This window comes from Oncorhynchus nerka, linkage group LG27 (assembly GCF_034236695.1).
Source record: "Oncorhynchus nerka isolate Pitt River linkage group LG27, Oner_Uvic_2.0, whole genome shotgun sequence".
NCBI classification, from domain to species: domain Eukaryota; kingdom Metazoa; phylum Chordata; class Actinopteri; order Salmoniformes; family Salmonidae; genus Oncorhynchus; species Oncorhynchus nerka.
The window spans coordinates 76,070,733-76,098,455 of NC_088422.1; the positions used below are offsets into that span (position 1 = coordinate 76,070,733).

Consider the following 27,723-nt stretch of genomic DNA (forward strand, 5'->3'; position numbering starts at 1 on the left):
GAGCACACACTGAGGAAGAGCACACACTGAGGAAGAGGAAGAGCACACACTTACACTGAGGAAGAGCACACACTGAGGAAGAGCATACACTTACACTGAGAAAGAGGAAGAGCACACACTGAGGAATAGGAAGAACACACACTTACACTGAGGAAGAGCACACACTGAGTAAGAGGAAGAGCACACACTTACACCGAGGAAGAGCACACACTGAGGAAGAGGAAGAGCACATGCTTACACTGAGGAAGGGCACACACTGAGGAAGAGGAAGAGCACACACTTACACTGAGGAAGAGCACACACTAAGGAAGAACATACACTTACACTGAGGAAGAGCACACACTGAGGAAGAGCACACACTTACACTGAGGAAGAGCACACACTGAGGAAGAGCACACACGGAGGAAGAGGAAGAGCACACACGTACACTGAGGAAGAGCACCCACTGAGGAAGAGGAAGAGCACACACTGAGGAAGAGAAAGCGCACACACTGAGGAAGAGCACACACTTACACTGAGGAGGAGCACACACTGAGGAAGAGCACACACGTACACTGAGGAAGAGCAGACACTGAGGAAGAGCACACACTGAGGAAGAGGAAGAGCACACACTTACACTGAGGAAGAGCACACACTGAGGAAGAGCATACACTTACACTGAGAAAGAGGAAGAGCACACACTGAGGAATAGGAAGAACACACACTTACACTGAGGAAGAGCACACACTGAGTAAGAGGAAGAGCACACACTGAGGAAGAGGAAGAGCACACACTGAGGAAGAGGAAGAGCACATGCTTATACTGAGGAAGAGCACACACTGAGGAAGAGGAAGAGCCCACGCTTACACTGAGGAAGAGCACACACTGAGGAAGAGGAAGTGCCCACGCTTACACTGAGGAAGAGCACACACTGAGGAAGAGGAAGAGCCCACGCTTACACTGAGGAAGAGCACACACTGAGGAAGAGGAAGTGCCCACGCTTACACTGAGGAAGAGCACACACTGAGGAAGAGCCCACGCTTACACTGAGGAAGAGCACACACTGAGGAAGGGCACACACTTACACTGAGGAAGAGCACACACTGAGGAAGAGGAAGAGCCCACGCTTACACTGAGGAAGTGCACACACTGAGGAAGAGCACACACTGAGGAAGAGGAAGAGCACACACTTACACTGAGGAAGAGCACACACGGAGGAAGAGGAAGGGCACACGCTTACACTGAGGAAGAGCACACACTGAGGAAGAGGAAGGGCACACGCTTACACTGAGGAAGAGCACACACGGAGGAAGAGGAAGGGCACACGCTTACACTGAGGAAGAGCACACACTGAGGAAGAGGAAGGGCACACGCTTACACTGAGGAAGAGCACACACTGAGGAAAAGCACACACGGAGGAAGAGGAAGAGCACACACTTACACTGAGGAAGAGTACACACCGAGGAAGAGGAAGAGCACACACTTACACTGAGGAAGAGCACACGCTTACACCGAGGAAGAGCAAACACTGAGGAAGGGCACACATCGAGGAAGAGGAAGAGCACACACTTACACTAAGGAAGAGCACACACCGAGGAAGAGGAAGAGCACACACTTACACTGAGGAAGAGCACACACTGAGGAAGGGCACACACTTACACTGAGGAAGAGCACACACTGAGGAAGAGGAAGAGCACACACTTACACTGAGGAAGAGCACACACTGAGGAAGAGCACCCACTGAGGAAGAGGAAGAGCACACACTTACACTGAGGAAGAGCACACATTTACACTGAGGAAGAGCACACGCTTACACTGAGGAAGAGCACACACTTACACTGAGGAAGAGCACACATTTACACTGAGGAAGAGCACACGCTTACACTGAGGAAGAGCACACGCTTACACTGAGGAAGAGCACACGCTTACACTGAGGAAGAGCACACGCTTACACTGAGGAAGAGCACACGCTTACACTGAGGAAGAGCACACGCTTACACTGAGGAAGAGCACACACTGAGGAAGAGCACACACTGAGGAAGAGCACACGCTTACACTGAGGAAGAGCACACACTTACACTGAGGAAGAGCACACACTTACACTGAGGAAGAGCACACACTGAGGAAGAGCACACACTGAAGAAGAGCACTCTATTATGCCAGAGGAGGTACTTTTCAGAAATCTCATAACTGTACAATATAACAATGAGGACATTAGGCGTATTCAGTTTAGTTCAATCTTCTTGAGTACTTGCTTTGAAGTGAACCTACAGCCACTGGCTTTCTCTAAACATCCCAGCCCCTGCCTTCATTTCCAGATTGCAGTGAGTTCTTTGAGTGATGCCCAGCATCCGTGTAGGCGTCATGGCTGTCTGAGTGTCACAGAGGAGTGAACCTCTGAGTGAAGCTACACACACAAACACACCAATGACATGGCAGGGACACATGGTCAATGGAGAGGTTTTTTAAAAGGTTGAGCAGCGCAGACAGACCTCAGCTTGCTCCCTAAGGCTTTAAAGTCTGCTACTGACACTCTCCTAACATCATTCTATGACTGTCACTATTCTAGAAAAACTATGGTGAGGATCATTTCAGTAAAACTGTGCCCTTAGCTAGTACTGAAATGACTCAGTCAATTACTCATAGGTAATATATGTCATTTGAAAATGTCAAAGTTCATTCCTAGCCCTGTGCATGTCAGTTTGAGGGTTTGAGTTTCAGGCATATCCTCTGCATAGTGTAATTAACAGACAGGCTGGTCTGTCAGTAAGACATCTTCGATTTCAGCCCTAAGCAACTCTGATCCCACAGCCACCTCTTGTCCTGAACTCAGCATCCTCTTTACACTATCTGCTATGAATAGGAAATAACCACAAATAACCTAACAAATGAAAAGTGCCTGATAGAGATGTAATACACCGTTTTATCCTTAAACCTACGTAAAGAAGGGCCTCCTAGTGGAGCTACTAACATGTCTGTCTCAACGGGCTGCAGACATTGTACCATCCTCACACAGACTTATTGCTCATGAACCCATAGCTACCTCTGTGATGAATGATACACTCTGATTAGGCATAGCTACCTCTGTGATGAATGATACACTCTGATTAGGCATAGCCACCTCTGTGATGAATGATACACTCTGATTAGGCATAGCCACCTCTGTGATGAATGATACACTCTGATTAGGCATAGCCACCTCTGTGATGAATGATACACTCTGATTAGGCATAGCCACCTCTGTGATGAATGATACACTCTGATTAGGCATAGCTACCTCTGTGATGAATGATACACTCTGATTAGGCATAGCTACCTCTGTGATGAATGGTACACTCTGATTAGGCATAGCTACCTCTGTGATGAATGATACACTCTGATTAGGCATAGCTACCTCTGTGATGAATGATACACTCTGATTAGGCATAGCTACCTCTGTGATGAATGATACACTCTGATTAGGCATAACCACCTCTGTGATTAAGCATAGCTACCTCTGTGATGAATGATACACTCTGATTAGGCATAGCTACCTCTGTGATGAATGATACACTCTGATTAGGCATAGCTACCTCTGTGATGAATGATACACTCTGATTAGGCATAGCTACCTCTGTGATGAATGATACACTCTGATTAGGCATAGCTACCTCTGTGATGAATGATACACTCTGATTAGGCATAGCTACCTCTGTGATGAATGATACACTCTGATTAGGCATAGCTACCTCTGTGATGAATGATACACTCTGATTAGGCATAGCTACCTCTGTGATGAATGATACACTCTGATTAGGCATAGCTACCTCTGTGATGAATGATACACTCTGATTAGGCATAGCTACCTCTGTGATGAATGGTACACTCTGATTAGGCATAGCTACCTCTGTGATGAATGATACACTCTGATTAGGCATAGCTACTTCTGTGATGAATGATACACTCTGATTAGGCATAGCTACCTCTGTGATGAATGGTACACTCTGATTAGGCATAGCTACCTCTGTGATGAATGATACACTCTGATTAGGCATAGCCACCTCTGTGATTAAGCATAGCTACCTCTGTGATGAATGGTACACTCTGATTAGGCATAGCTACCTCTGTGATGAATGATACACTCTGATTAGGCATAGCTACTTCTGTGATGAATGGTACACTCTGATTAGGCATAGCTACCTCTGTGATGAATGGTACACTCTGATTAGGCATAGCTACCTCTGTGATGAATGATACACTCTGATTAGGCATAGCTACCTCTGTGATGAATGATACACTCTGATTAGGCATAGCCACCTCTGTGATTAAGCATAGCTACCTCTGTGATGAATGATACACTCTGATTAGGCATAGCCACCTCTGTGATTAAGCATAGCTACCTCTGTGATGAATGGTACACTCTCACAACCACTTGTAAACACAAGCAGACCCATTTGTTCTTGACTTGATCACTCATCAGCCCCCAATGTCAGAGAGCATTTTGTCAGTTCATTGATTATTAAAGTACTATTGAACAAGGCTCTGGAGATTCTGCAGCTGGTAATTGGGTTATATTGACTTCAGGAGCAGTGAACCTATACAGTAACTTGTCTGAATCTGACATCAGGAGATGGGAGGAGCTGTGTTACGCCTCAGTACTTCATTTGTAATTAATGTCATTATTTGTTTACGCAGCCCCTCGGGAATACTATGTTTTTATCGAAGGGGACGTTTATTAATTATAGAAGGACACGTTAATTGCTAACTTTCCTCTGTTCTAATGAACCTTATTACAAAGAGAAAGCCCTTATGGCCTTCTTGGAACATAGATTTCCCGTAATCCCTCTTCCTGCTGAAGTTTCCAGGCGGTTTGCCCATTACGCTCACTACAATCTGTGTAACAGTGTGACCTGGGTCATTCCTGGGCATTCCAGGGCAAAGCAGATTCCTGCTTTATCCTAAGGGAGCAACCACCTAGGTGCCCTTAAACTGTAATGGAATGTACTATGAGTAGCTGTACTTGAGGCCAGATATTTGGAGAGCCTGGTTACAGATGTAGGATCTTAATTTGAGCCAGTTTGCTACAGCAGGAAAATAATCCTGCAGCAACAGGAAATGTTAATTATTATGTGGATTATAATTCATGGACATTTTTTGTAGGGGTTGATACATTTTTGGTTAGGGCAAATCAAGTCTGACATTCTAAAGTGGAAATTACTAACTTTAGAAGCCTGTTTAAACCTTGAATACACTATACGTTTGCATTTCCTGCTTGGAAGGATAATTATCAGCAACAAAAGAGTGATAAAATTAAGATACTACATCTGTAGATAAGAGAAGCTGGTTGATTTTCATGTTATGCCAGTGAACTGGAATGGATTGTATTTCTTACAAAAACAGTTCCTGACTGTAACAATGTGATGATGTCATGAGGAAACGTGAGGCGTAATTTGGAAAGCATGGGTGGTCTCTGCTGAGTGAGTGAGTTATCTAATGGATGTAAATATGATGAAGTTTTTGTCTGGAGGTCAACACACTGTGTGTGTGTGTGTGTGTGTGTGTGTGTGTGTGTGTGTGTGTGTGTGTGTGTGTGTGAGCAAGAGATATTTGATCATGGGAAAGCTCATCTGCGGTAGCTCTGGTATCTCTGCTCTGGGTCTTTGTGTTGGAGGTTATGTGGAGGTGTAAAAGTTATTTGTCATATAACATGTCCTCTTATGAAACGAGACATGCCAGCCCCAGGGACAGTGTCAGACAAAATGTTACTTGAGTGGCTGCTACAAAAAAAGTCCTGCCTGTTAACATAGCTGTAATTGCATTGGCTGTGACAGGTCGTGTGGCAGGAAGTTGTCGTTTCCTCTCTGAGAACCCATCCCTTAAGTTAACCCTAGCTCCCTTTAATGCAGATCCACTACAGAGGAATGGTGGTGGTGGTGGTGAGATACTAGCATGACCACTCATGTCTATGTCATTGATTTCCTTCTGTGCTGCCTCCCCTGCAGGACAGAGTCCCGGGGCATGTCCAAGCCACCGCCACCGGCCAGTCAGAGGCCCCCCAGCATGGTCAGCCAGACTTCCAAGGCTGTGACCTCATCAACAGTGGATGTCACCTCAGGGTCAAAGGTGAGAAAACGCCGCTCTTTTATGAGCATGTGTTGTCTTCTCAGTGTGTTTCATTTGTTTGGGTCTATCCCACAACAGTGTTGCAGCAATTAGGTCCAGTGATTGCAGTGTAAAGTGTTTGAATTTATATTGTTTTTAAGGGTACTGGGAGACTGTTAATGCTCATGCTGGAGAATTGGTATAATCTCCTCCAGAACACTCTCATTTTGATTAATGGCTGTAGACTGTAATAGGTTAGTGATTTTCTTCAAGCCCAGTGAAACTCAATTAAACCTCCACAGTGGTTGGCCATGGATTCACTATGTGCATATAAAATGCTTTACTCAAATGGTTTAGTAAAGGAACAGTATTAGAAGATGAAACGGCTGCTATTGGATGTTTTGAAGGCAGAGGTGGGGAAGTGACACTCCATAGAATGCCCATGTCCCCTTCTTATAAGGATCATACTTCCACAGAGGGCAGATGAGGGCAGTGAGGCTGTCTTCCAGACCCTGTGGTCTCCTCTGCTCTGCCACTGACATGGCTGTGGTCTATCTTCAGGACATTGGCAGTTCACTACTCACATGACACCCAGCTGCCCATCTGTAAAGTGATTTAGTGGCTCTTCCTTGACCCTTCCCAGGCCACATACATCTGACTGTCTCCAGCTTCCAGAAAAAGCCTGCCAGCCTCCTCTCCCTTCTTTCGCCGTGGCCCAGCTCTCCCAGGCTGAGAGGGGTGGCCATGCTGGGTGGCATGACAGGGCTACCTGGCAACTCACTATCGCCTCTCCAGTCTGACTGACGGGTGTTGACGTTAGTGAGTGTTGAGGCAGCACACGCCTGCCTGCCTGCCTGGCTAGCTGTAAAATGACCTCCTGGCTGTCTCAGTAATGCTTCAGGCCTGTGAGTGAGAGACAGCATTGTGTCAGCATCATATGAGCTGTCTGAAACCAATCAATCCCCAGTCAACCTATCAACACAATCATAGTAACACAACACACTTCAGCTACACACAGCACCCAAACACATGCACTGACTTGACTGGGACTCTAAGCACTGCAGTAGGCCTGTAAGTATTCCTATAGAACAGTGCCTCTACGGTTGTGAAAGTAGCTCTCCTAAGATTGTTGTACCTGTGTTAGAAGCAGCACCTCATCAGACCTCATGTCAACGTGTTGTCTGCTATCAGAGGTGCCAGTCATTTCAAGCAGAGTGGCAGACAGGGCATTATCGATGACCACTTGCTCATTCTCAATGGTAAGTAGAGTATAGATTTGCTTTAAAATTCACTATCTATGTATACAATAAGGGGAACGTTGAGTTTCCAATCACAGTACAGGGAATATGTGACTACACAATGATTTCTAATATCTGCTAAACTTAAATAAGGCTGTTCTCTTGACGGTTCTCCTGACAAACACTGTGTATATTTCCTAATGCTCTGCATGCTTGGCTGGCCGTGCAGTAGTTTCAGTAATTAGTGCATGTTTTTGCCAGCTGTGGAGGAGGAAATGGCATATAATGATCCCCTGCACTGGAAACCTAACTCAACTGTTGCTAGGGTGCAATCGGATTTGGCTCAGTTGAACATTCATCTGAAATCATCTGTGAGATTCAGAGGAGGGAGAAAACCAGTGGGCCTTGAAAGAATGCTACTGTGCCTCATCAAATCTTAATGTATGACAATAATACTGTATTCCCATTTGGGTGAAGTGTTCTTGCTTGTCAAATGAGCTGCTGAAATTAGAAGGTTAAAGCTAAATCAAATGAGAAAAAGAGAAAGAAACACGAAGGAGAATGTTAATAACTAAAATAACTAACTTCAAACATTTGTGGGCCCCAGTCTCAAAATCGAAATGTTGTTCTTAATCTAATCATCAAACATACAGTAACACCTAATGATCTCTATAAACATGGGACTCAATGGTCATACAGTAACACCTAATGATCTCTATAAACATGGGACTGAATGGTCATACAGTAACACCTAATGATCTCTATAAACATGGGACTCAATGGTCATACAGTAACACCTAATGATCTCTATAAACATGGGACTCAATGGTCATACAGTAACACCTAATGATCTCTATAAACATGGGGCTGAATGGTCATACAATAACACCTAATGATCTCTATAAACATGGGACTGAATGGTCATATAGTAACACCTAATGATCTCTATAAACATGGGACTGAATGGTCATACAGTAACACCTAATGATCTCTATAAACATGGGACTGAATGGTCATACAGTAACACCTAATGATCTCTATAAACATGGGACTGAATGGTCATACAGTAACACCTAATGATCTCTATAAACATGGGACTGAATGGTCATACAGTAACACCTAATGATCTCTATAAACATGGGACTGAATGGTCATATAGTAACACCTAATGATCTCTATAAACATGGGACTCAATGGTCATACAGTAACACCTAATGATCTCTATAAACATGGGACTCAATGGTCATACAGTAACACCTAATGATCTCTATAAACATGGGACTGAATGGCCATACAGTAACACCTAATGATCTCTATAAACATGGGACTGAATGGTCATACAGTAACACCTAATGATCTCTATAAACATGGGACTGAATGGTCATACAGTAACACCTAATGATCTCTATAAACATGGGACTGAATGGTCATACAGTAACACCTAAGGATCTCTATAAAAAGGGGCTGAATGGTCATACAGTAACACCTAATGATCTCTATAAACATGGGACTGAATGGTCATACAGTAACACCTAATGATCTCTATAAACATGGGACTGAATGGTCATACAGTAACACCTAATGATCTCTATAAACATGGGACTGAATGGTCATACAGTAACACCTAATGATCTCTATAAACATGGGGCTGAATGGTCATATTGTCTTGATACATGCTCCTGTTTATCCAGCTCCTGTTCCTACTGGTTGTGTCTGTAATACCACATTTCTTTCACACAGCTCCTTACCACTGACCTCCCTGGGCAGCTAATAGCAGATGTTGTTTGTAAACCAGTATATAAAGGAAACCCCGTTCATAACCAACGTGTTTGTTTTTCCAGCCGCAGGGCTCTAGGAGTAGTGGCAAGGTACACAGCTTCGGCAAGAGGGACCAAGCCATCAAGAGGAACCCCAATATCCCTGTGGTGGTCAGGGGATGGCTCTACAAACAGGTGAGCCCTCCACATCACCCCACCTCAGTCACTGTAGCTACTGTATGGTTCAGAGGAATCTCCATAATTATGGCTAAGAGTACAACTCAATCACTATAGCTACTGGATGGTTCAGAGGAATCTCCATAGTTATGGCTAAGAGTATACCTCAATGGTATACCTAACGGGAGCACACATACATCTCACGTCGATATTACATCTCTGTCATATTATGTCATGTCATTTACAGTGGCCTTCCACTTAATGCATAATTCAGGCTAAGTAATGATGAGAGTCCTTGTCTATGAGAATGTACTACAGTATTAATGACTGTGACCTGGTGGACTCTGGCTGAGTAAACAGGGAACGACAGTCATCATTTCTCATTATGAACCCCTTCTATGGATCTCCATTTACCTAGAGGACAGAGGGAGCATGAGAGAGATGTCTCTTTAGGGGTGAGGTATAAGAGGACGACACCCATTGTGATTGTCTCCTGTTGACTGATGCCCCCTGGCGCGGCTGGCACGGAGGTGTAACATCCCTGAGGCAGGCCAGAGGGGGTGAGATTTAAGACCCTGACTTGGTAACACGTCATCGACTCATAAGGAGTTAGTTAGACCTACTGGAGCTCCTATCACGGCAGGACATGAACCCTGTTCTGTTCAGGGGGAACACAATTACTGCCTGTACTAATGAAATGTATGAATTTTCTTGTGCTTTCCCTCTCCCTGTAAATGGGTCCTTTAGCGTATATTCCCCAGCTATGGTTTTTAATTAGAATGTGCATTAGAAGGTGATCTTACATTCCTTGTTGTGTTTCCTCCTCCAGGACAGCTCTGGAATGAGACTGTGGAAGAGGAAGTGGTTTGTGTTGTCTGACTACTGCTTGTTTTATTACAAAGGTGAGTCACACAGGCACGCCGGGCCAGGGTTTAATTGAGACTAATTAAAATAGTCGCAGGGTGAATTGATTTGGTTATGAAATCCGAGCCAGTCCTCTTAATTCCAAGTCGTCTGCCTCTTAGTGGAGCTAAACCTTTCAATCACAGAGACATGACTGCAATTAGACAAGGTTCTGTTCTGCCACAGGCTATTCTCTCTCCTCTTCTGTCTCTTTCTATCTCTATTTCCCTCTTTCTTTCACCTCTCCGCCATTCATCACACTGAGCTAGAGATAAGCCTCCAGTCCTGCTGCCTGCCACCACAGCACAGCGGCTCCTTGAACATCCTTGAATTATGTCTCTCCAATTACATTTCCTACAGTCACGAATCACCATGCAGGAACATAATGGTGCATTGATGAAGCAGTTATGTCATGCTATTTATAAACGGGTAGAATCAGTAGTTGTCAAGGCAGTGGGCCAGCGGTGAGGTGTGTGTGGTGGGTTGTTGTGTATTGTGTGATAATGATCACCTGCTTGTGTGTGTGTGTGTCTGTGTGTGTCCCTCTAGACAGCAGAGAGGAGACGGTTTTGGGGAGCATCCCCCTGCCCAGTTATGTCATCGCCCCTGTGGAGCCTGATGACCACATCAGCCGCAAGTATGCCTTCAAGGTAAGACTAGAGGGCAAGGGTGGGAACTAGCTCGTCACCGAGTGGAACATACTGTTACCAGCTACCTCACAGTTCAACCAAGCTGCATGAAGTGAGAAACAGACTGGATATACAGTTGAAGTCAGAAGTTTACATATGCCTTAGCCAAATATATTTAAACTCAGTTTTTCGCAATTCCTGACATTTAATCGTAAAAATTCCCTGTTTTAGGTCAGTTAGGATCACAACTTTATTTTAAGAATGTGAAATGTCAGAATAATAGTAGGGAGAATGATTTATTTCAGCTTTTATTTCTTTCATCACATTCCCAGTGGGTCAGAAGTTTACATACACTCAATTATTATTTGGTAGCATTGCCTTTAAATTGTTTAACTTGGGTCAAACGTTTTGGGTAGCCTTTCACAAGCTTCCCACAATAAGTTGGGTGTATTTTGGCCCATTCCTCCTGACAGAGATGGTGTAACTGAGTCAGGTTTGTAGGCCTCATTGCTCGCTCACGCTTTTTCAGTTCTGCCCACACATTTTCTATAGGATTGAGGTCAGGGCTTTGATGGCCACTCCAATACCTTGACTTTGTTGTCCTTAAGCCATTTTGCCACAACTTGGTCCCATTGTGTTTATACTTGCATACTATTGTTTGTACAGATGAATGTGGTACCTTCAGGTGTTTGGAAATTGCTCCCAAGGATGAACCAGACTTTTGGAGGTCTACAACTTTTTTTTTGAGCTCTTGGCTGATTTCTTTTGATTTCTCCATGATGTCAAGCAAAGAGGCACTGAGTTTGGCTAAACAGTTATTTTTTGTTTTATCAGACCAGAGGACATTTCCTCTGATATACCAGAGGATATCAAGCAAAAAGGCACTGAGTTTGAAGGTAGGCCTTGAAATACATCCACAGGTAAACCTTCAATTGACTCAAATGATGTCAATTAGCATATCAGAATCTTCTAAAGACATGACATAATTTTCTGGAATTTTCCAAGCTGTTTAAAGGCACAGTCAACTTAGTGTTTGTAAACTTCTGACCCACTGAAATTGTGATTCAGTCAATTATAAGTGAAATAATCTGTCTGTAAACAATTGTTGGATAAATGACTTGTGTCTTGCACAAAGTAGATGTCCTAAACGACTTGCCAAAACTATAGTTTGTTAACAAGAAATTTGTGGAGTGGTTGAAAAACTAATTTTAATGACTCCATCCTAAGTGTATGTAAACTCCCGACTTCAACTGTGTGAAGGAGTTTTTCAACTGTGAAGGAAATGCTAACTAACAGCCAATAGATAAAGTTGCTTCACCTTGGTTACAGACTTAGACAGTCACACAGCCAGGGGCCTGTGTGGGCAAGCCAGACAAAGTGGGCAGTGCTCCCTCTGAGTAGTGTCAGACTGGTGGGCTGTTATAACACTCCATTCTTACCACATCAGTCTGGATCCTTTCTTTAAAAGCACAGAGATTCATCATAAAACCTATACAATCTGGACCAAGACCGGCTCTTCCTAATGTCTGCTTTGGCCCTGCCTGGCGTGCTATGTCGCTTTGACCTGTGAGTTTTCAGTGTGGGCCCTTCATGCAAACCCATTTAATTAACAAGAACACTAAGTGGGCAATGTGACTTCATACTTACCTGTACCTGCCATCTGCTATTTCATAACACTCATGCACCAAACACTTGAGGCCTGTAGGTCTCAATAATGTGGAGTTATTCAGGGAGTATCAGCCCCTGTAGGTATCCTGGTCTGAGGTACAGTATCTGTCCCTTTAAAGGTCTGTTTGGTAGTGGTGTTACTGTGCTGCTCTGCTCTCTGGCCCCTGTCCTGTCCTGTTCGTCAGTCAGCAGGCCCCTGTCATCACCAGTAGAGCTTTAGGAACCCCCACCACACTCCTGCAAGCACCTCTCCTCTGACCACTTCTCCAAACCCTCCTCCTCACTCCTCCAAGCCCCCCTCCTCACTACTCCAAGCCCCCCTCCATACTCCTCCAAGCCCCTCTCCACACTCCTCCAAGCCCCTCTCCACACTCCCCAAGCCTCTATCCTCTCCACGCTCCTCCAAGCCTCCCTCCACACTCCTCCAAGCCCCTCTCCACACTCCTCCACGCCTCTATCCTCTCCACACTTCTCCAAGCCTCCATCCACACTCCTCCAAGCCCCTCTCCACACTCCTCCAAGCCTCCCTCCACACTCCTCCAAGCCCCTCTCCACACTCCTCCACGCCTCTATCCTCTCCACACTTCTCCAAGCCTCCCTCCACACTTCTCCAAGCCTCCCTCCACACTTCTCCAAGCCTCCCTCCACACTCCTCCAAGCCCCTCTCCACACTCCTCCACGCCTCTATCCTCTCCACACTTCTCCAAGACTCCCTCCACACTCCTCCAAGCCCCTCTCCACACTCCTCCACGCCTCTATCCTCTCCACACTTCTCCACGCCTCTATCCTCTCCACACTTCTCCAAGCCCCCCTCCACACTCCTCCAAGCCCCTCTCCACACTCCTCCACGCCTCTATCCTCTCCACACTTCTCCAAGCCCCCCTCCACACTCCTCCAAGCCCCTCTCCACAGTCCTCCAAGCCTCTATCCTCTCCACACTCCTCCAAGCCCCTCTCCACAGTCCTCCAAGCCCCTCTCCACTCTCCTCCAAGCCCCTCTCCACAGTCCTCCAAGCCCCTCTCCACTCTCCTCCAAGCCCCTCTCCACAGTCCTCCAAGCCCCTCTCCACACTCCTCCAAGCCCCTCTCCACTCTCCTCCAAGCCCCTCTCCACTCTCCTCCAAGCCCCTCTCCACAGTCCTCCAAGCCCCTCTCCACAGTTCTCCAAGCCCCTATCCTCTCCACACTCCTCCAAGCCCCTATACTCTCCACAGTCCTCCAAGCCCCTATCCTCTCCACAGTCCTCCGAGCCCCTATCCTCTCCACACTCCTCCAAGCCCCTATCCTCTCCACAGTCCTCCAAGCCCCTATCCTCTCCACAGTCCTCCAAGCCCCTATACTCTCCACAGTCCTCCAAGCCCCTATCCTCTCCACAGTCATCCGAGCCCCTATCCTCTCCACACTCCTCCAAGCCCCTATCCTCTCCACAGTCCTCCAAGCCCCTATCCTCTCCACAGTCCTCCAAGCCCCTATCCTCTCCACAGTCCTCCAAGCCTCTATCCTCTCCACACTCCTCCAAGCCCCTCTCCACAGTCCTCCAAGCCCCTCTCCACTCTCCTCCAAGCCCCTCTCCACAGTCCTCCAAGCCCCTCTCCACTCTCCTCCAAGCCCCTCTCCACAGTCCTCCAAGCCCCTCTCCACACTCCTCCAAGCCCCTCTCCACTCTCCTCCAAGCCCCTCTCCACTCTCCTCCAAGCCCCTCTCCACAGTCCTCCAAGCCCCTCTCCACAGTTCTCCAAGCCCCTATCCTCTCCACACTCCTCCAAGCCCCTATCTCTCCACAGTCCTCCAAGCCCCTATCCTCTCCACAGTCCTCCAAGCCCCTATCCTCTCCACACTCCTCCAAGCCCCTATCCTCTCCACAGTCCTCCAAGCCCCTATCCTCTCCACAGTCCTCCAAGCCCCTATCCTCTCCACAGTCCTCCAAGCCTCTATCCTCTCCACACTCCTCCAAGCCCCTCTCCACAGTCCTCCAAGCCCCTCTCCACACTCCTCCAAGCCCCTCTCCACTCTCCTCCAAGCCCCTCTCCACTCTCCTCCAAGCCCCTCTCCACAGTCCTCCAAGCCCCTCTCCACAGTTCTCCAAGCCCCTATCCTCTCCACACTCCTCCAAGCCCTATACTCTCCACAGTCCTCCAAGCCCCTATCCTCTCCACAGTCCTCCAAGCCCCTATCCTCTCCACAGTCCTCCAGCCCCTATCCTCTCCACACTCCTCCAAGCCCCTATCCTCTCCACAGTCCTCCAAGCCCCTATCCTCTCCACAGTCCTCCAAGCCCCTATCCTCCACACTCCTCCAAGCCCCCCTCTCCACAGTACTCCAAGCCCCTCTCTACAGTCCTCCAAGCCTCTATCCTCTCCACACTTCTCCAAGCCTCCCTCCACACTCCTCCAAGCCCCTCTCCACACTCCTCCACGCCCCTATCCTCTCCACACTTCTCCAAGACTCCCTCCACACTCCTCCAAGCCCATCTCCACACTCCTCCACGCCTCTATCCTCTCCACACTTCTCCACGCCCCTATCCTCTCCACACTTCTCCAAGCCCCCTCCACACTCCTCCACGCCTCTATCCTCTCCACACTTCTCCAAGCCCCCTCCACACTCCTCCAAGCCCCTCTCCACAGTCCTCCAAGCCTCTATCCTCTCCACAGTCCTCCAAGCCCCTCTCCACAGTCCTCCAAGCCCCTCTCCACTCTCCTCCAAGCCCCTCTCCACAGTCCTCCAAGCCCCTCTCCACTCTCATCCAAGCCCCCCTCTCCACAGTCCTCCAAGCACCTCTCCACACTCCTCCATGCCTATCCTCTCCACTCTCCTCCAAGCCCCTCTCCACTCTCCTCCAAGCCCCTCTCCACTCTCCTCCAAGCCCCTCTCCACAGTCCTCCAAGCCCCTCTCCACAGTTCTCCAAGCCCCTATCCTCTCCACACTCCTCCAAGCCCCCTCTCCACAGTCCTCCAAGCCCCTATCCTCTCCACAGTCCTCCGAGCCCCTATCCTCTCCACACTCCTCCAAGCCCCTATCCTCTCCACAGTCCTCCAAGCCCCTATCCTCTCCACAGTCCTCCAAGCCCCTATCCTATCCACAGTCCTCCAAGCCCCTATCCTCTCCACAGTCCTCCAAGCCCCTATCCTCTCCACAGTCCTCCAAGCCCCTATCCTATCCACACTCCTCCAAGCCCCTCTCCACTCTCCTCCAAGCCCCTCTCCACTCTCCTCCAAGCCCCTCTCCACAGTCCTCCAAGCCCCTCTCCACAGTTCTCCAAGCCCCTATCCTCTCCACAGTCCTCCAAGCCCCTATCCTCTCCACAGTCCTCCAAGCCCCTATCCTCTCCACACTCCTCCAAGCCCCTATCCTCTCCACAGTACTCCAAGCCCCTCTCTACAGTCCTCCAAGCCTCTATCCTCTCCACACTTCTCCAAGCCTCCCTCCACACTCCTCCAAGCCCCTCTCCACACTCCTCCACGCCTCTATCCTCTCCACACTTCTCCAAGACTCCCTCCACACTCCTCCAAGCCCATCTCCACACTCCTCCACGCCTCTATCCTCTCCACACTTCTCCACGCCTCTATCCTCTCCACACTTCTCCAAGCCCCCTCCACACTCCTCCAAGCCTCTATCCTCTCCACACTTCTCCAAGCCCCCTCCACACTCCTCCAAGCCCCTCTCCACAGTCCTCCAAGCCTCCCTCTCCACACTCCTCCAAGCCCCTCTCCACAGTCCTCCAAGCCCCTCTCCACTCTCCTCCAAGCCCCTCTCCACAGTCCTCCAAGCCCCTCTCCACTCTCATCCAAGCCCCTCTCCACAGTCCTCCAAGCCCCTCTCCACACTCCTCCAAGCTCTCCACTCTCCTCCAAGCCCCTCTCCACTCTCCTCCAAGCCCCTCTCCACTCTCCTCCAAGCCCCTCTCCACAGTCCTCCAAGCCCCTCTCCACAGTTCTCCAAGCCCCTATCCTCTCCACACTCCTCCAAGCCCCTATACTCTCCACAGTCCTCCAAGCCCCTATCCTCTCCACAGTCCTCCGAGCCCCTATCCTCTCCACACTCCTCCAAGCCCCTATCCTCTCCACAGTCCTCCAAGCCCCTATCCTCTCCACAGTCCTCCAAGCCCCTATCCTATCCACAGTCCTCCAAGCCCCTATCCTCTCCACAGTCCTCCAAGCCCCTATCCTCTCCACACTCCTCCAAGCCCCTATCCTCTCCACAGTCCTCCAAGCCCCTCTTTACAGTCCTCCAAGCCCCTATCCTCTCCACAGTCCTCAAAGCCCCTATCCTCTCCACAGTCCTCAAGCCCCTATCCTCTCCACAGTCCTCCAAGCCCCTATCCTCTCCACACTCCTCCAAGCCCCTATCCTCTCCACAGTCCTCCAAGCCCCTATCCTCTCCACAGTCCTCCAAGCCCCTATCCTCTCCACAGTCCTCCAAGCCCCTATCCTCTCCACAGTCCTCCAAGCCCCTATCCTCTCCACAGTCCTCCAAGCCTCTCTCCACAGTCCTCCAAGCCCCTCTCCACTCTCCTCCAAGCCCCTCTCCACTCTCCTCCAAGCCCCTCTCCACACTCCTCCAAGCCCCTCTCCACACTCCTCCAAGCCCCTCTATCCTTTGCAAAATTAAACACTCTTGTAAAAACTATACACTTCTTTTTAAAAACCACACTTTGTTACCATATGAAACACACACGTTTCACATTACTATACTCTGTTTGCACGAGTTACTCTGCTGTGATAAACCTAAAACACTTTTAGCACTTCTACTTCCCTATGATTAGAGTAGGCTACTATCAACAAAGTACAAATATAATGTAAATTCACCAAACACTACACAAGACCAATGTTGCAGACTGAAGAAACTCATTTATTTCTCAACACGCCCAAAATGTTGACATGGAGATTCATAATACTGTAACCAAACGTCACTTTACGTATTGTAAGTTAAAAAAATAAATAAAAAAACATCTAGACATTGTCTCTTCGTCTAGCTGGATCTGGCCAGAGAATTTCATCAACATCGCAGGCAATGTTGTCATTAGCAAGACACCTTGGAAAGAAACGTCTTGAATGACAAATCCATCCTTGCATTGCTGCTACCTCCATCTGGTCACAGGCCTCCTCCATGGCTTGGATGAGGGGTACCTCAGCCTGGAGACGGAGATCATATACCTTCCACCGCCATGCCGAGAAAAACTCTTCTATAGGGTTGAGGAATGGAGAGTATGGTGGAAGATATAGGACGGTGAAATGTGGATGTTGCTGAAACCAGTTCTGAACCAGAGCAGAGCGGTGGAAAGACACATTGTCCCAGACAACAATGTATTGCATATGATCGATTTGATTTGCTGCTGTTATGTTGTGCAATTGGTCCAAGAATGTAAGTATGAGTGCTGTGTTGTAAGGGGCCATATGGGCCTGGTGGTGGAGGACCCCATTCTGTGTAATGGCTGCACAGAGTGTTATATTACCCCCACGTTGCCCTGGGACATTGACTATAGCCCTGTGGCCAATGATGTTTCTTCCCCTCCTTCGTGTTCTCGTCAGGTTGAACCCAGCCTCATCTACGTAAATGAACTCATGCTGGATCTCCTCTCCATCCATTCGTAAAACTCTCTGAAAAACAGTGTCAGGCAAAATTGTGTAGTTCATTGTAGATCTAGTATACATATTACAGTACAGTAAAAGATTATGAGACAGTTTGCAAGATCACACTGCTAAAGTGAATACATACCTCTGCATAATCATGCCGCAGTCGTTTCACCCTTTCGGAATTGCGCTCGAAAGGCCCTCGATAAATTTGCTTCATTTGAATATGTTTTTTTTTTAGGATGCGTGCCAGTGTTGATGTTGAGACCTGATGGATATCGTTGAAAATGGCGTGGTTATTGACAATGTTAGCTTGGAGCTGCTTGAGTGTTATAGCATTGTTGGCCAAAACCATGTTTACTATCTCCCTCTCTTGCTGTTCTGTGAACATAGGAGGCTTTCCCCCTTGTCGTCCCTGACCCTCAATCCTATGTAGAAAAAAAACAGTATACAATAGTACAGTAATTTCACAGGAAAAGGTAACAGAAGTGCTGATAGTGCATAGAATACAGTAATGTAAGCAGTTACTGAAACCGTGCAGATGTTTTTGATATGATGATATTTTTACAATACCTATTTTCCAGACTAAATGTTCTCATCACACTTGCCACTGTATATCGGCTTAGATTTGGCTGTACTCGCAGTCCAGCCTCCCTCAGCGTCAGGCCGTGGTTGACAACGTGGTCAATCAGTATTGCGCGGATCTCATTTGTCAGATTCGGTCCTCTTTGAGCACCTTCTTGTCTTCCTCTTCCTCCCCTTCCTCGTCCTCCTCGTTCTCCTCGTTCTCCTCCTCCTCCTCGTCCTCCTCCTCCTCCTCGTCCTCCTCCTCCTCCTCCTCGTCTTACTCTTTCTCTGACTCTTTCCATTGTGCTTGAAGACCGATGAACTCACCTGCTGCTTTTTATAGTGCTTATACACCTGATTGGTGTGTCTACAATTAAGCAAACGAGTGTTTGCACACCTGATGACTGTGTTGAACCAATTGGTTGGACGGTGTGGTAATTTGACAGTCAGTGCTTTGGTATTGTAAGGACGTGACTTCATGATAGATTTTTGTGTGTAAAGTATGTTAAGTGTGTTTAGTGTTTTGTAAATCACTATGTGTAGAGTTTTGCAACAAGTGTGAGGTTGACAATGTGCTTATAGTTGTGCAAATATGGTTCTGATGTTTTGCTTCTTGAGTGTAAGGTTTTGCTAATAGTGTACTACTTTTAATTTTAGTGTGTAAGCAATCCCAAAAAACTGTAATCAAACTATTATATTAATCTGATGATCCACAGTAATCACATTATTGTGTGCATGCAACCACACTCGTTTTATTGTTTCTCACCTCCGTTGGCAGCAGGGAAAGGATCCTCCCTGAGGGTAGTGGGGGGCAAGAGACTATTTTTTCACATTTCAGTCAGTGTGTGTGACAGACAGAGTAGACAGTAAGAATGGGTTTCTCTGCTGGGTCAGAGTGTTTACAATATCCGTCTCCATATCTTTCTCAGTGAGAGCAGAGGACCCTTTATGAAGAACAATTCAGGGGGAATGTTTGATGTGCTAGTTTGACAGCGTTCAATTGCAGTCCTTTGGGGGGGTGCAGGCCTGGGTATTACTCCTGCAGCTCACATTACATACAATGGAATTTGTATGACGATTGTTGCCGGGGGGAATTAATTATACATTGCTAAGCTATTTTCTAGCGTCTCTCTCTCTCTCTCTCTCTCTCTCTCTCTCTCTCTCTCTCTCTCTCTCTCTCTCTCTCTCTCTCTCCCTGCCTCTCTCTCTCTCTCTCTCCCTCTCTTTCTCTCTCTCTCTCTCTCCCTGCCTCTCTCTTCTCTCTCTCTCTCCCTGCCTCTCTCTCTCTCTCTCTCTCTCTCTCCCTGTCTCTCTCTCTCTCCCTGCCTCTCTCTCTCTCTCTCTCTCTCTCCCTGCCTCTCTCTCTCTCTCTCTCTCCCTGTCTCTCTCTCTCTCCCTGCCTCTCTCTCTCTCTCTCTCCCTCTCCCTCCCTGCCTCTCTCTCTCTCTCTCTCTCTCTCCTCTCTCTCTCTCTCCTCTCTCCCTGCCCCTCTCTCTCTCCTTGCCTTTCTCTCTCTCTCTCTCTCCCTCCCTCTCTCTCTCTCTCTCTCCCCTCTCTCTCCCTGCCTCTCTCTCTCTCTCTCTCCCTGCCTCTCTCTCTCTCTCTCTCTCTCTCTCTCTCTCTCTCTCTCTCTCTCCTTCAACTGCCTATTGGATGAAGGTTAATTCCAGACTGCTGTTGTTGTCTTGTTGTTTGTCCACTGTCTTGTGTAAGCTGTCAGTTGTTGTGATTTGAGAGATCTGTGGTATCTCAATGTTTTGTGAGAATGCAGTTGGGAAGTCATTAGAGTTAATGCAGACAACTACCAGTTAATAACCTATCAAAACGCATGAGGCACTAAAGACCAGAGTTTCCCATCCTAGCCTTACCCCTGGTTCTAGCAGCCTATGGCCAACTACGTTCTCTTCAGCCATTTGCCCTCTCCAGATTCTTGTGTTGTCGTATGTTGCTCTAATGTTGTGTTTGCTGGTGTGGGTCTGTATTTTAGTCCACTTGCTGCTTCCGCGGGTTCTAACAATAGCATCAATGTAAATCTACACTGAACAAAAATATAAATGCAACATGTAAAGTGTTGGGCCCACGTTTCATGATCTGATATAAAAGATCCCAGAATTGTTCCATATGCACAAAAGGCTTATTTCTCTCAGATGTATTGCACAAATTTGTTTACAATCCTGTTAGTGAGCATTTCTCCTTTCTGAAGATAATCCATCCACCTGACAGGTGCGGCATATCAAGAATCTGATTAAACAGCATGATCATTCCGCAGGTACACCTTGTGCTGGGGACAATAAAAGCTACTCTAAAATGTGCAGTTTTGTCACACAACACAATGCCACAGATGTCTCAAATTATGAAGGAACGTGCAATTTGCATGCTGTCTGCAGGAATGTCAGAGAATTTTATGTTTATTTCTCTACCATAAGCCGCCTCCAATGTCATTTTAGAGAATTTGGCAGTACGTCTAACCGGCCTCACAACCGCAGACCACGTGTATGGCGTCGTGTGGGCGAGCGGTTTGCTGATGCCAATGTTGTTGCTGATGCCAACGTTGTTTGGGATGCTCTGGATCGACGTGTATGACAGCGTGCTCCAACTTCGACAGCCATTGAAGAGGAGTGGGACAACATTCCACAGGCCACAATCAACAGCCTGATCAACACTATGCGAAGGAGATGTGTCGCGCTGCATGAGGTAAATGGTGGTCACACCAGATACTGACTGGTTATCTGATCCATGCCTCTACCTTTTTGTTTAAGGTATCTGTGACGAACAGATGCATATCTGTATTCCCAGTCATGTGAAATCCATAGATTAGGGCCTAAGGAATTTATTTAAATTGACAGATTCCCTTATATGAACTGTAACTCTGAGTTTTTCAGGTTGCATTTTGCATTTATATTTTTGTTCTGTATAATTCACTCTCTCTTAGTTAATGACTAGCCAGCCGAGAACAGCAGAGAGATACTTCTGTTTTCTGGAGCAAGTCAATGACCTTTACCCTCCTGTTCTGTTTGCTCTTCTCACTGTGCTTATCTCTCGTGTGTTCCTATTGGTTGAATGGCCTCCTGTTGTGACTGGTGTAGCGAGCGCCGCTCCCCCCGGTCTGCCATCCTGAAACACGCTGGCGGGCCCCTCTTGCATGAATACGTGTTTTATTTTCCTTCATCCCTCTGAGGACCGTCACCTAGCTGCTTCTTCCCTGCTCATAGTCTACTTTTCATTTACCAAACCAATAAGAATGCACAATTAGATTACATTATGATTTTTTTGCATCAATTACGGATGGATGGACAACGCCAGTGCTTATTCAGGTTGGCTAACTTTACTGAACGTTTGCCATTGAAGCCAACCTTGGTTCTTGATGTAACTGTGTGTCAAATCTGTTGGACGACATAAAGTTCATATGGAACCACCCATCAGTCAAAGCCTGATACACATCGGTTGTTGTGAGGGTTTAGACCCTGTAGCAGTGGTATTTGGGCCCCGCCTCCTCCATATCAGTCATCAGGACACTGTCATCACCATGTGAACCGTGGGATAGCTGGGTCTCACACTGGGCTGAGCCATCCTCCTCTCATCCTCCTCCCATCCATCCCTTTTCCACACTCTTCTCCAGTTTCACTGCCTTTCTTTCTGTTGGCCTCATCACCATCACATTCAACAAACATTCAGTCTATCTAGCCACATCTAGTTATAGCAGGCTGTATTTCAATGTTTCTGTTGTGTTGTACAACCAGGCCATATCATTTAGTGCCATGGAACCGGCTCAATTTATTAATATGTTTTGTTTTGTTAATGTATAGGACATTTACAGTATTAGGCAAGAATGCCTTCTCGTCTTGTGTACCAGAGGCATGGAATAGTTGACAATTTATGCCTCATCTAGATATGTTAGTGCCCCTGAATGAAGTAAACATTGTGATGGGAGACTCTGTTCCAGAGGAGTGTAAATGTTTTTTTTAGGCCGGATCATGTTGTTGAATTGTATTATATTGTTATATGTTGTAATGTATTGATTGTTGCTGCCTTCTTGGCCAGGTCTCCCTTGAAAAAAGAGACTCTGGGACTCAATGGGCTTTTCCTGGTTAAATCAAGGTTAAATAAACATTTATAAAAATTTTGGGGAAAAAAAATGTTGATTGGTTTTTATTCGACTCATTCTTAAAGTCAACGATCAGCCTGTAGATAAATCACCCAGGTTCATTACCCAATGAAAGCTTAAGACCAGACCCACCTAATGTTATGTCAAGGGAGCCTTAAAATAGAGCCTTCTAGTCTTCCATGCTAAAGAGGGGAGAGGGCTGGGTAATAGCAGAGGTTCCTCCATTTATACTCACCTTAAAATCACACTCTTTTTGTGAAAGAAACTGTGGAAAGTAAGTAGCTGTTCCGACACGAAACATCCCCACATTGCTGATGTGTGTGGTAGACAGTATTATGGATGTGGACCCTAGTCATGGGTCTGGTTCTGGCCTGTCCATTCAGCACTTTTCTCTGGGGGATTCAGTTGGGATCACGCTGGCACTATGCTGCTGGATAATACAGGACTCTGCAATCAAAACAGGCTTTGTTAAAACCCACAGCCAAGTAAGATCACTACAGCTGATCACAGTACAATACTAAACAGAAACACAACATGATGGTGGATGCACGTGTTGTACGCTAAAGAGATGTTTTCAGTGATTTACAATGGATTGCTGTTTGTTTGTAAATGGAGGATGGATTCCTGGTAGACAGGGTGAATTCCAAATGGCATCCTAATTCCTATATGGTGTTCTGCTTTTGACAAGGGCCCATAGGGCTCTGGATGCATTCATTCTGAGACTGCAAGGCTGTACCCAGACTCAGTTATTATACATCAGGATACATGGAAGGATATTGTAGCAGATAGTACAGGAATGTGCTACTTTGAAGAGTTGTGTAGTAGGTACAGGCAAAATGATGGTCTGGGACTATGCATGGACTAGCATGCTGGGCAGTACTGGATGATACAGGGTGTATTGTAATGGGAAAGGCAGTAGAGTGGTTTGGAGAGCAGAGAGCTGTATAAAGGTCATAGTTGTGGACTGGGCAGTGTAGTAGTTTGGGGTGGAACTGTGTTGGGAAAATGCTGATCTGTGTTGTAATTGGACAGTAAGTTGTCAGTGGCACCGTTGGCTCCCTATCAGGTCTGGATGGGGAGATTAGCCTTGTGGTGGAGCGTTGGGGTGGGCAGATTTACAGTAAGTGCCAGACAGGAGGGCAAGCCCATTACACTATACTGTAGAGACGGATCTACTCTAGCCTGTAGCAGCCAGGGACCAGGGTAAGGCTAATTGTGAGGTTTCTCTTTGTGTGTGTGTGTGTGTGGGGGGGGGGTTGTATGACGATTTGTGCTTCGTAACAATGCTATAGCTAAGCAAACTGGGTACGCTATGTTGAGTTACTGTAAGTTTGTGTGAAATTAGTTTGTGCACAAGGGTATTAATGAGGAATTTGCTGTGCATTAGGACTTGTGAAACACTTCAAATATACAGACAAAACTGACTACCAATGCTTCTTCATACGTGGCGTGTTGCATGAACAGCTTTAGTGTAGAGACAATGGTGCCTCTTGCTTTTGTTATTATTTTTGTAAGTTCTGGTGATGGCTTTGAGCCCCATTGTGAGCTAATATGCTAACTTACTCTCTGAGTCTTCATTTGCAGAACGTACCAATTGACCCCTCCATCCCCTCTTTCCCATCATTATTTTTGGTTCTGATGTGTCTCTTCTCTTCTCTCTCCACAGGCGAGCCACACAGGAATGCGCTCCTACATTTACAATAAGAACTCTGTGATTGGCTCGCAGGCAGAGCACGGTGGGATGAGGACGTACTTCTTCAGTGCCGACACCCAGGAGGACATGAATGGTTGGATCCGAGCCATGAACCAGGCTGCTCTCATGCAGAGTCAAGGCATCAAGAGGTTAGTCCCTCCCTTCCACCCTGCAGGCCATTCCTAGTTGTCCCAAATAGTCTCCTCTGTAGTGTCCCCAATAGTCTCCTCTGTAGTGTCCCCAATCGCTTCCTCTTTAGTTATCCCCAATAGCTTCCTCTTTAGTTATGCCCAATAGTCTCCTCTGTAGTGTCTCAAATAGTCTATTTCTAGTTATCCCCATAGTCTCCTCTGTGGTGTCCCAAATAGTCTATTTGTAGTTATCCCCAATAGTCTCCTCTGTAGTGTCCCCAATAGTCTCCTCTGTAGTGTCCCCAATAGTCTCACATGTAGTATCCCCAATAGTCTCCTCTGTAGTGTCCCAAATAGTCTCCCATGTAGTATCCCCAATAGTCTCCTCTGTAGTGTCCCCAATAGTCTCCCATGTAGTATCCCCAATAGTCTCCCCTGTAGTGTCCCAAATAGTCTCTTCTGTAGTTATCCTCAATAGTATCCTCTGTAGTTATCCTCAATAGTATCCTCTGTAGTTATCCCCAATAGTCTCCTCTGTAGTGTCCCAAATAGTCTCTTCTGTAGTTATCCCAAATAGTCTCCCATGTAGTATCCCCCATAGTCTCCTCTGTAGTTATCCCAAATAGTCTCTTCTGTAGATATCCTCAATAGTATCCTCTGTAGTTATCCCCAATAGTCTCCTCTGTAGTGTCCCCAATAGTCTCCTCTGTAGTGTCCCCAATATTCTCCTCTGTAGTGTCCCCAATAGTCTCCTCTGTAGTGTCCCCAACAGTCTCCTCCGTAGTGTCCCCAATAGTCTCCTCTGTAGTGTCCCAAATAGTCTCCTCTGTAGTGTCCCCAATAGTATCCTCTGTAGTGTCCCCAATAGTCTCCTCTGTAGTGTTCCAAATAGTCTCCTCTGTAGTGTCCCCCATAGTCTCCTCTGTAGTGTCCCCAATAGTCTCCACTGTAGTGTCCCCAATAGTCTCCTCTGTAGTATCCCCAATATTCTCCTCTGTAATTATCCCCAATAGTCTCCCATGTAGTATCCCCAATAGTCTCCTCTGTAGTGTCCCCAATAGTCTCCTCTGTAGTGTCCCCAATAGTCTCCCATGTAGTATCCCCCATAGTCTCCTCTGTAGTTATTCAAAATAGTCTCTTCTGTAGTTATCCCCAATATTCTCCTCTGTAATTATCCCCAATAGTCTCCCATGTAGTATCCCCAATAGTCTCCTCTGTAGTGTCCCCAATATTATCCTCTGTAGTGTCCCCAATAGTCTCCCATGTAGTATCCCCCATAGTCTCCTATATATTTATTCAAAATAGTCTCCTCTGTAGTTATTCAAAATAGTCTCTTCTGTAGTTATCCCCAATAGTCTCCTCTGTAGTTATCCTCAATAATTTCCTCTGTAGTAATCCCCAATAGTCTCCTCTGTAGTGTCCCCAATAGTCTCCTCTGTAGTGTCCCCAATCGTCTCCCATGTAGTATCCCCAATAGTCTCCTCTGTAGTTATAGTCTCCCTGTAGTATCCCCAATAGTCTCCTCTTAGTGTCCCCAATAGTCTCCTCTGTAGTGTCCCCAATAGTCTCCTCTGTAGTGTCCCCAATAGTCTCCTCTGTAGTGTCCCCAATAGTCTCCTCTGTAGTGTCCCCAATAGTCTCCTCTGTAGTGTCTCCTCTGTAGTGTCCCCAATAGTCTCCTCTGTAGTATCCCCAATAGTCTCCTCTGTAGTTATCCCCCCAGTAGTATCCCCAATAGTCTCCTCTGTAGTGTCCCCAATAGTCTCCTCTGTAGTGTCCCCAATAGTCTCCTCTGTAGTGTCCCCAATAGTCTCCTCTGTAGTGTCCCCAATAGTCTCCTCTGTAGTGTCCCCAATAGTCTCCTCTGTCCCAAGTTAGTCTCCCTGTAGTATCCCCAATAGTCTCCTCTGTAGTGTCCCCAATAGTCTCCTCTGTAGTTATCCCCAATTGTCTCCCTGTAGTATCCCCAATAGTCTCCTCTGTAGTTATCCCTGTAGTATCCCCAATAGTCTCTTCTGTATCCTCTTATCCCCAATAGTCTCTTCTGTAGTTATCCCAAATAGTCTCCTCTGTAGTTATCCCAAATAGTCTCTTCTGTAGTTATCCTCAATAGTCTCCTCTGTAGTTATCCCCAATAGTGTCCCCAATAGTCTCCTCTGTAGTGTCCCCAATAGTCTCCTCTGTAGTGTCCCCAATAGTCTCCTCTGTAGTGTCCCCAATTGTCTCCTCTGTAGTGTCCCCAATTGTCTCCTCTGTAGTATCCCCAATATTCTCCTCTGTAATTATCCCCAATAGTCTCCCATGTAGTATCCCCAATAGTCTCCTCTGTAGTGTCCCCAATAGTCTCCTCTGTAGTGTCCCCAATAGTCTCCCATGTAGTATCCCCCATAGTCTCCTCTGTAGTTATCCCCAATAGTATCCTCTGTAGTTATCCCCAATAGTCTCCTCTGTAGTGTCCCAAATAGTCTCCTTCTGTAGTTATCCCCAATAGTCTCCTTTGTAGTTATCCCAAATAGTCTCTTCTGTAGTTATCCTCAATAGTATCCTCTGTAGTTATTCCCAATAGTCTCCTCTGTAGTTATCCTCAATAATCTCCTCTGTAGTAATCCCCAATAGTCTCCTCTGTAGTGTCCCCAATAGTCTCCTCTGTAGTGTCCCCAGTAGTCCCCTCTGTAGTGTCCCCAATAGTCTCCTCTGTAGTGTCCCCAATAGTCTCCTCTGTAGTGTCCCCAATAGTCTCCTCTGTAGTGTCCCCAATAGTCTCCTCTGTAGTGTCCCCAATAGTCTCCTCTGTAGTGTCCCCAATAGTCTCCTCTGTAGTGTCCCCAATAGTCTCCTCTGTAGTGTCCCCAATAGTCTCCTCTGTAGTGTCCCCAGTAGTCCCCTCTGTAGTGTCCCCAATAGTCTCCTCTGTAGTGTCCCCAATAGTCTCCTCTGTAGTGTCCCCAATAGTCTCCTCTGTAGTGTCCCCAATTGTCTCCCATGTAGTATCCCCAATAGTCTCCTCTGTAGTTATCCCCAGTAGTATCCCCAATAGTCTCCTATTTAGTGTCCCCAATAGTCTCCTCTGTAGTGTCCCCAATAGTCTCCTCTGTAGTGTCCCCAATCGTCTCCCATGTAGTATCCCCAATAGTCTCCTCTGTAGTTATCCCCAGTAGTATCCCCAATAGTCTCCTATTTAGTGTCCCCAATAGTCTCCTCTGTAGTGTCCCCAATAGTCTCCTCT

General features: G+C 46.9%; 2 protein-coding genes across 16 annotated transcripts in view; both read left to right on the top strand.

Annotated features, from left to right (window-relative positions):
- Window positions 1-27,723, top strand: part of LOC115123604 (pleckstrin homology domain-containing family A member 7-like) — a 159,660-nt gene that overhangs the window by 90,676 nt on the left and 41,261 nt on the right. For 13 of the 15 annotated variants that reach the window (XM_065012004.1, XM_065012008.1, XM_065012013.1 and 10 more), the window contains 5 exons: window positions 5,961-6,081; window positions 9,140-9,250; window positions 10,062-10,134; window positions 10,685-10,785; window positions 24,340-24,515. In XM_065012004.1, the coding sequence (XP_064868076.1) occupies window positions 5,961-6,081; window positions 9,140-9,250; window positions 10,062-10,134; window positions 10,685-10,785; window positions 24,340-24,515 (582 nt within the window). Of the gene's footprint in view, window positions 1-5,960; window positions 6,082-9,139; window positions 9,251-10,061; window positions 10,135-10,684; window positions 10,786-21,718; window positions 21,883-23,769; window positions 23,877-24,339; window positions 24,516-27,723 lie in introns of those variants that run through there. The other 2 variants (XM_065012012.1, XM_065012011.1) reach the window with 2 other exon arrangements.
- LOC135565349 (uncharacterized) lies at window positions 12,287-21,151 on the top strand. Its single transcript, XM_065011868.1, has 7 exons — window positions 12,287-12,330; window positions 12,840-13,392; window positions 13,535-13,963; window positions 14,053-15,789; window positions 15,920-16,144; window positions 16,234-16,814; window positions 21,016-21,151. Exons 1-7 carry the CDS (start codon window positions 12,287-12,289, stop codon window positions 21,149-21,151), a joined length of 3,705 nt encoding a protein of 1,234 aa, XP_064867940.1.

Excerpts from the sequence above, each read along its gene's own strand:
- LOC135565349 (XM_065011868.1), top strand. The coding sequence starts at position 12,287 with ATGTCTGCTTTGGCCCTGCCTGGCGTGCTATGTCGCTTTGACCT. Across the intron at positions 12,331-12,839 it reads GTGCTATGTCGCTTTGACCT|CCTCCCTCCACACTCCTCCA; the intron begins GTGAGTTTTCAG and ends CGCTCCTCCAAG. Across the intron at positions 15,790-15,919 it reads AAGCCCCTATCCTCTCCACA|ACTCCCTCCACACTCCTCCA; the intron begins GTACTCCAAGCC and ends CACTTCTCCAAG.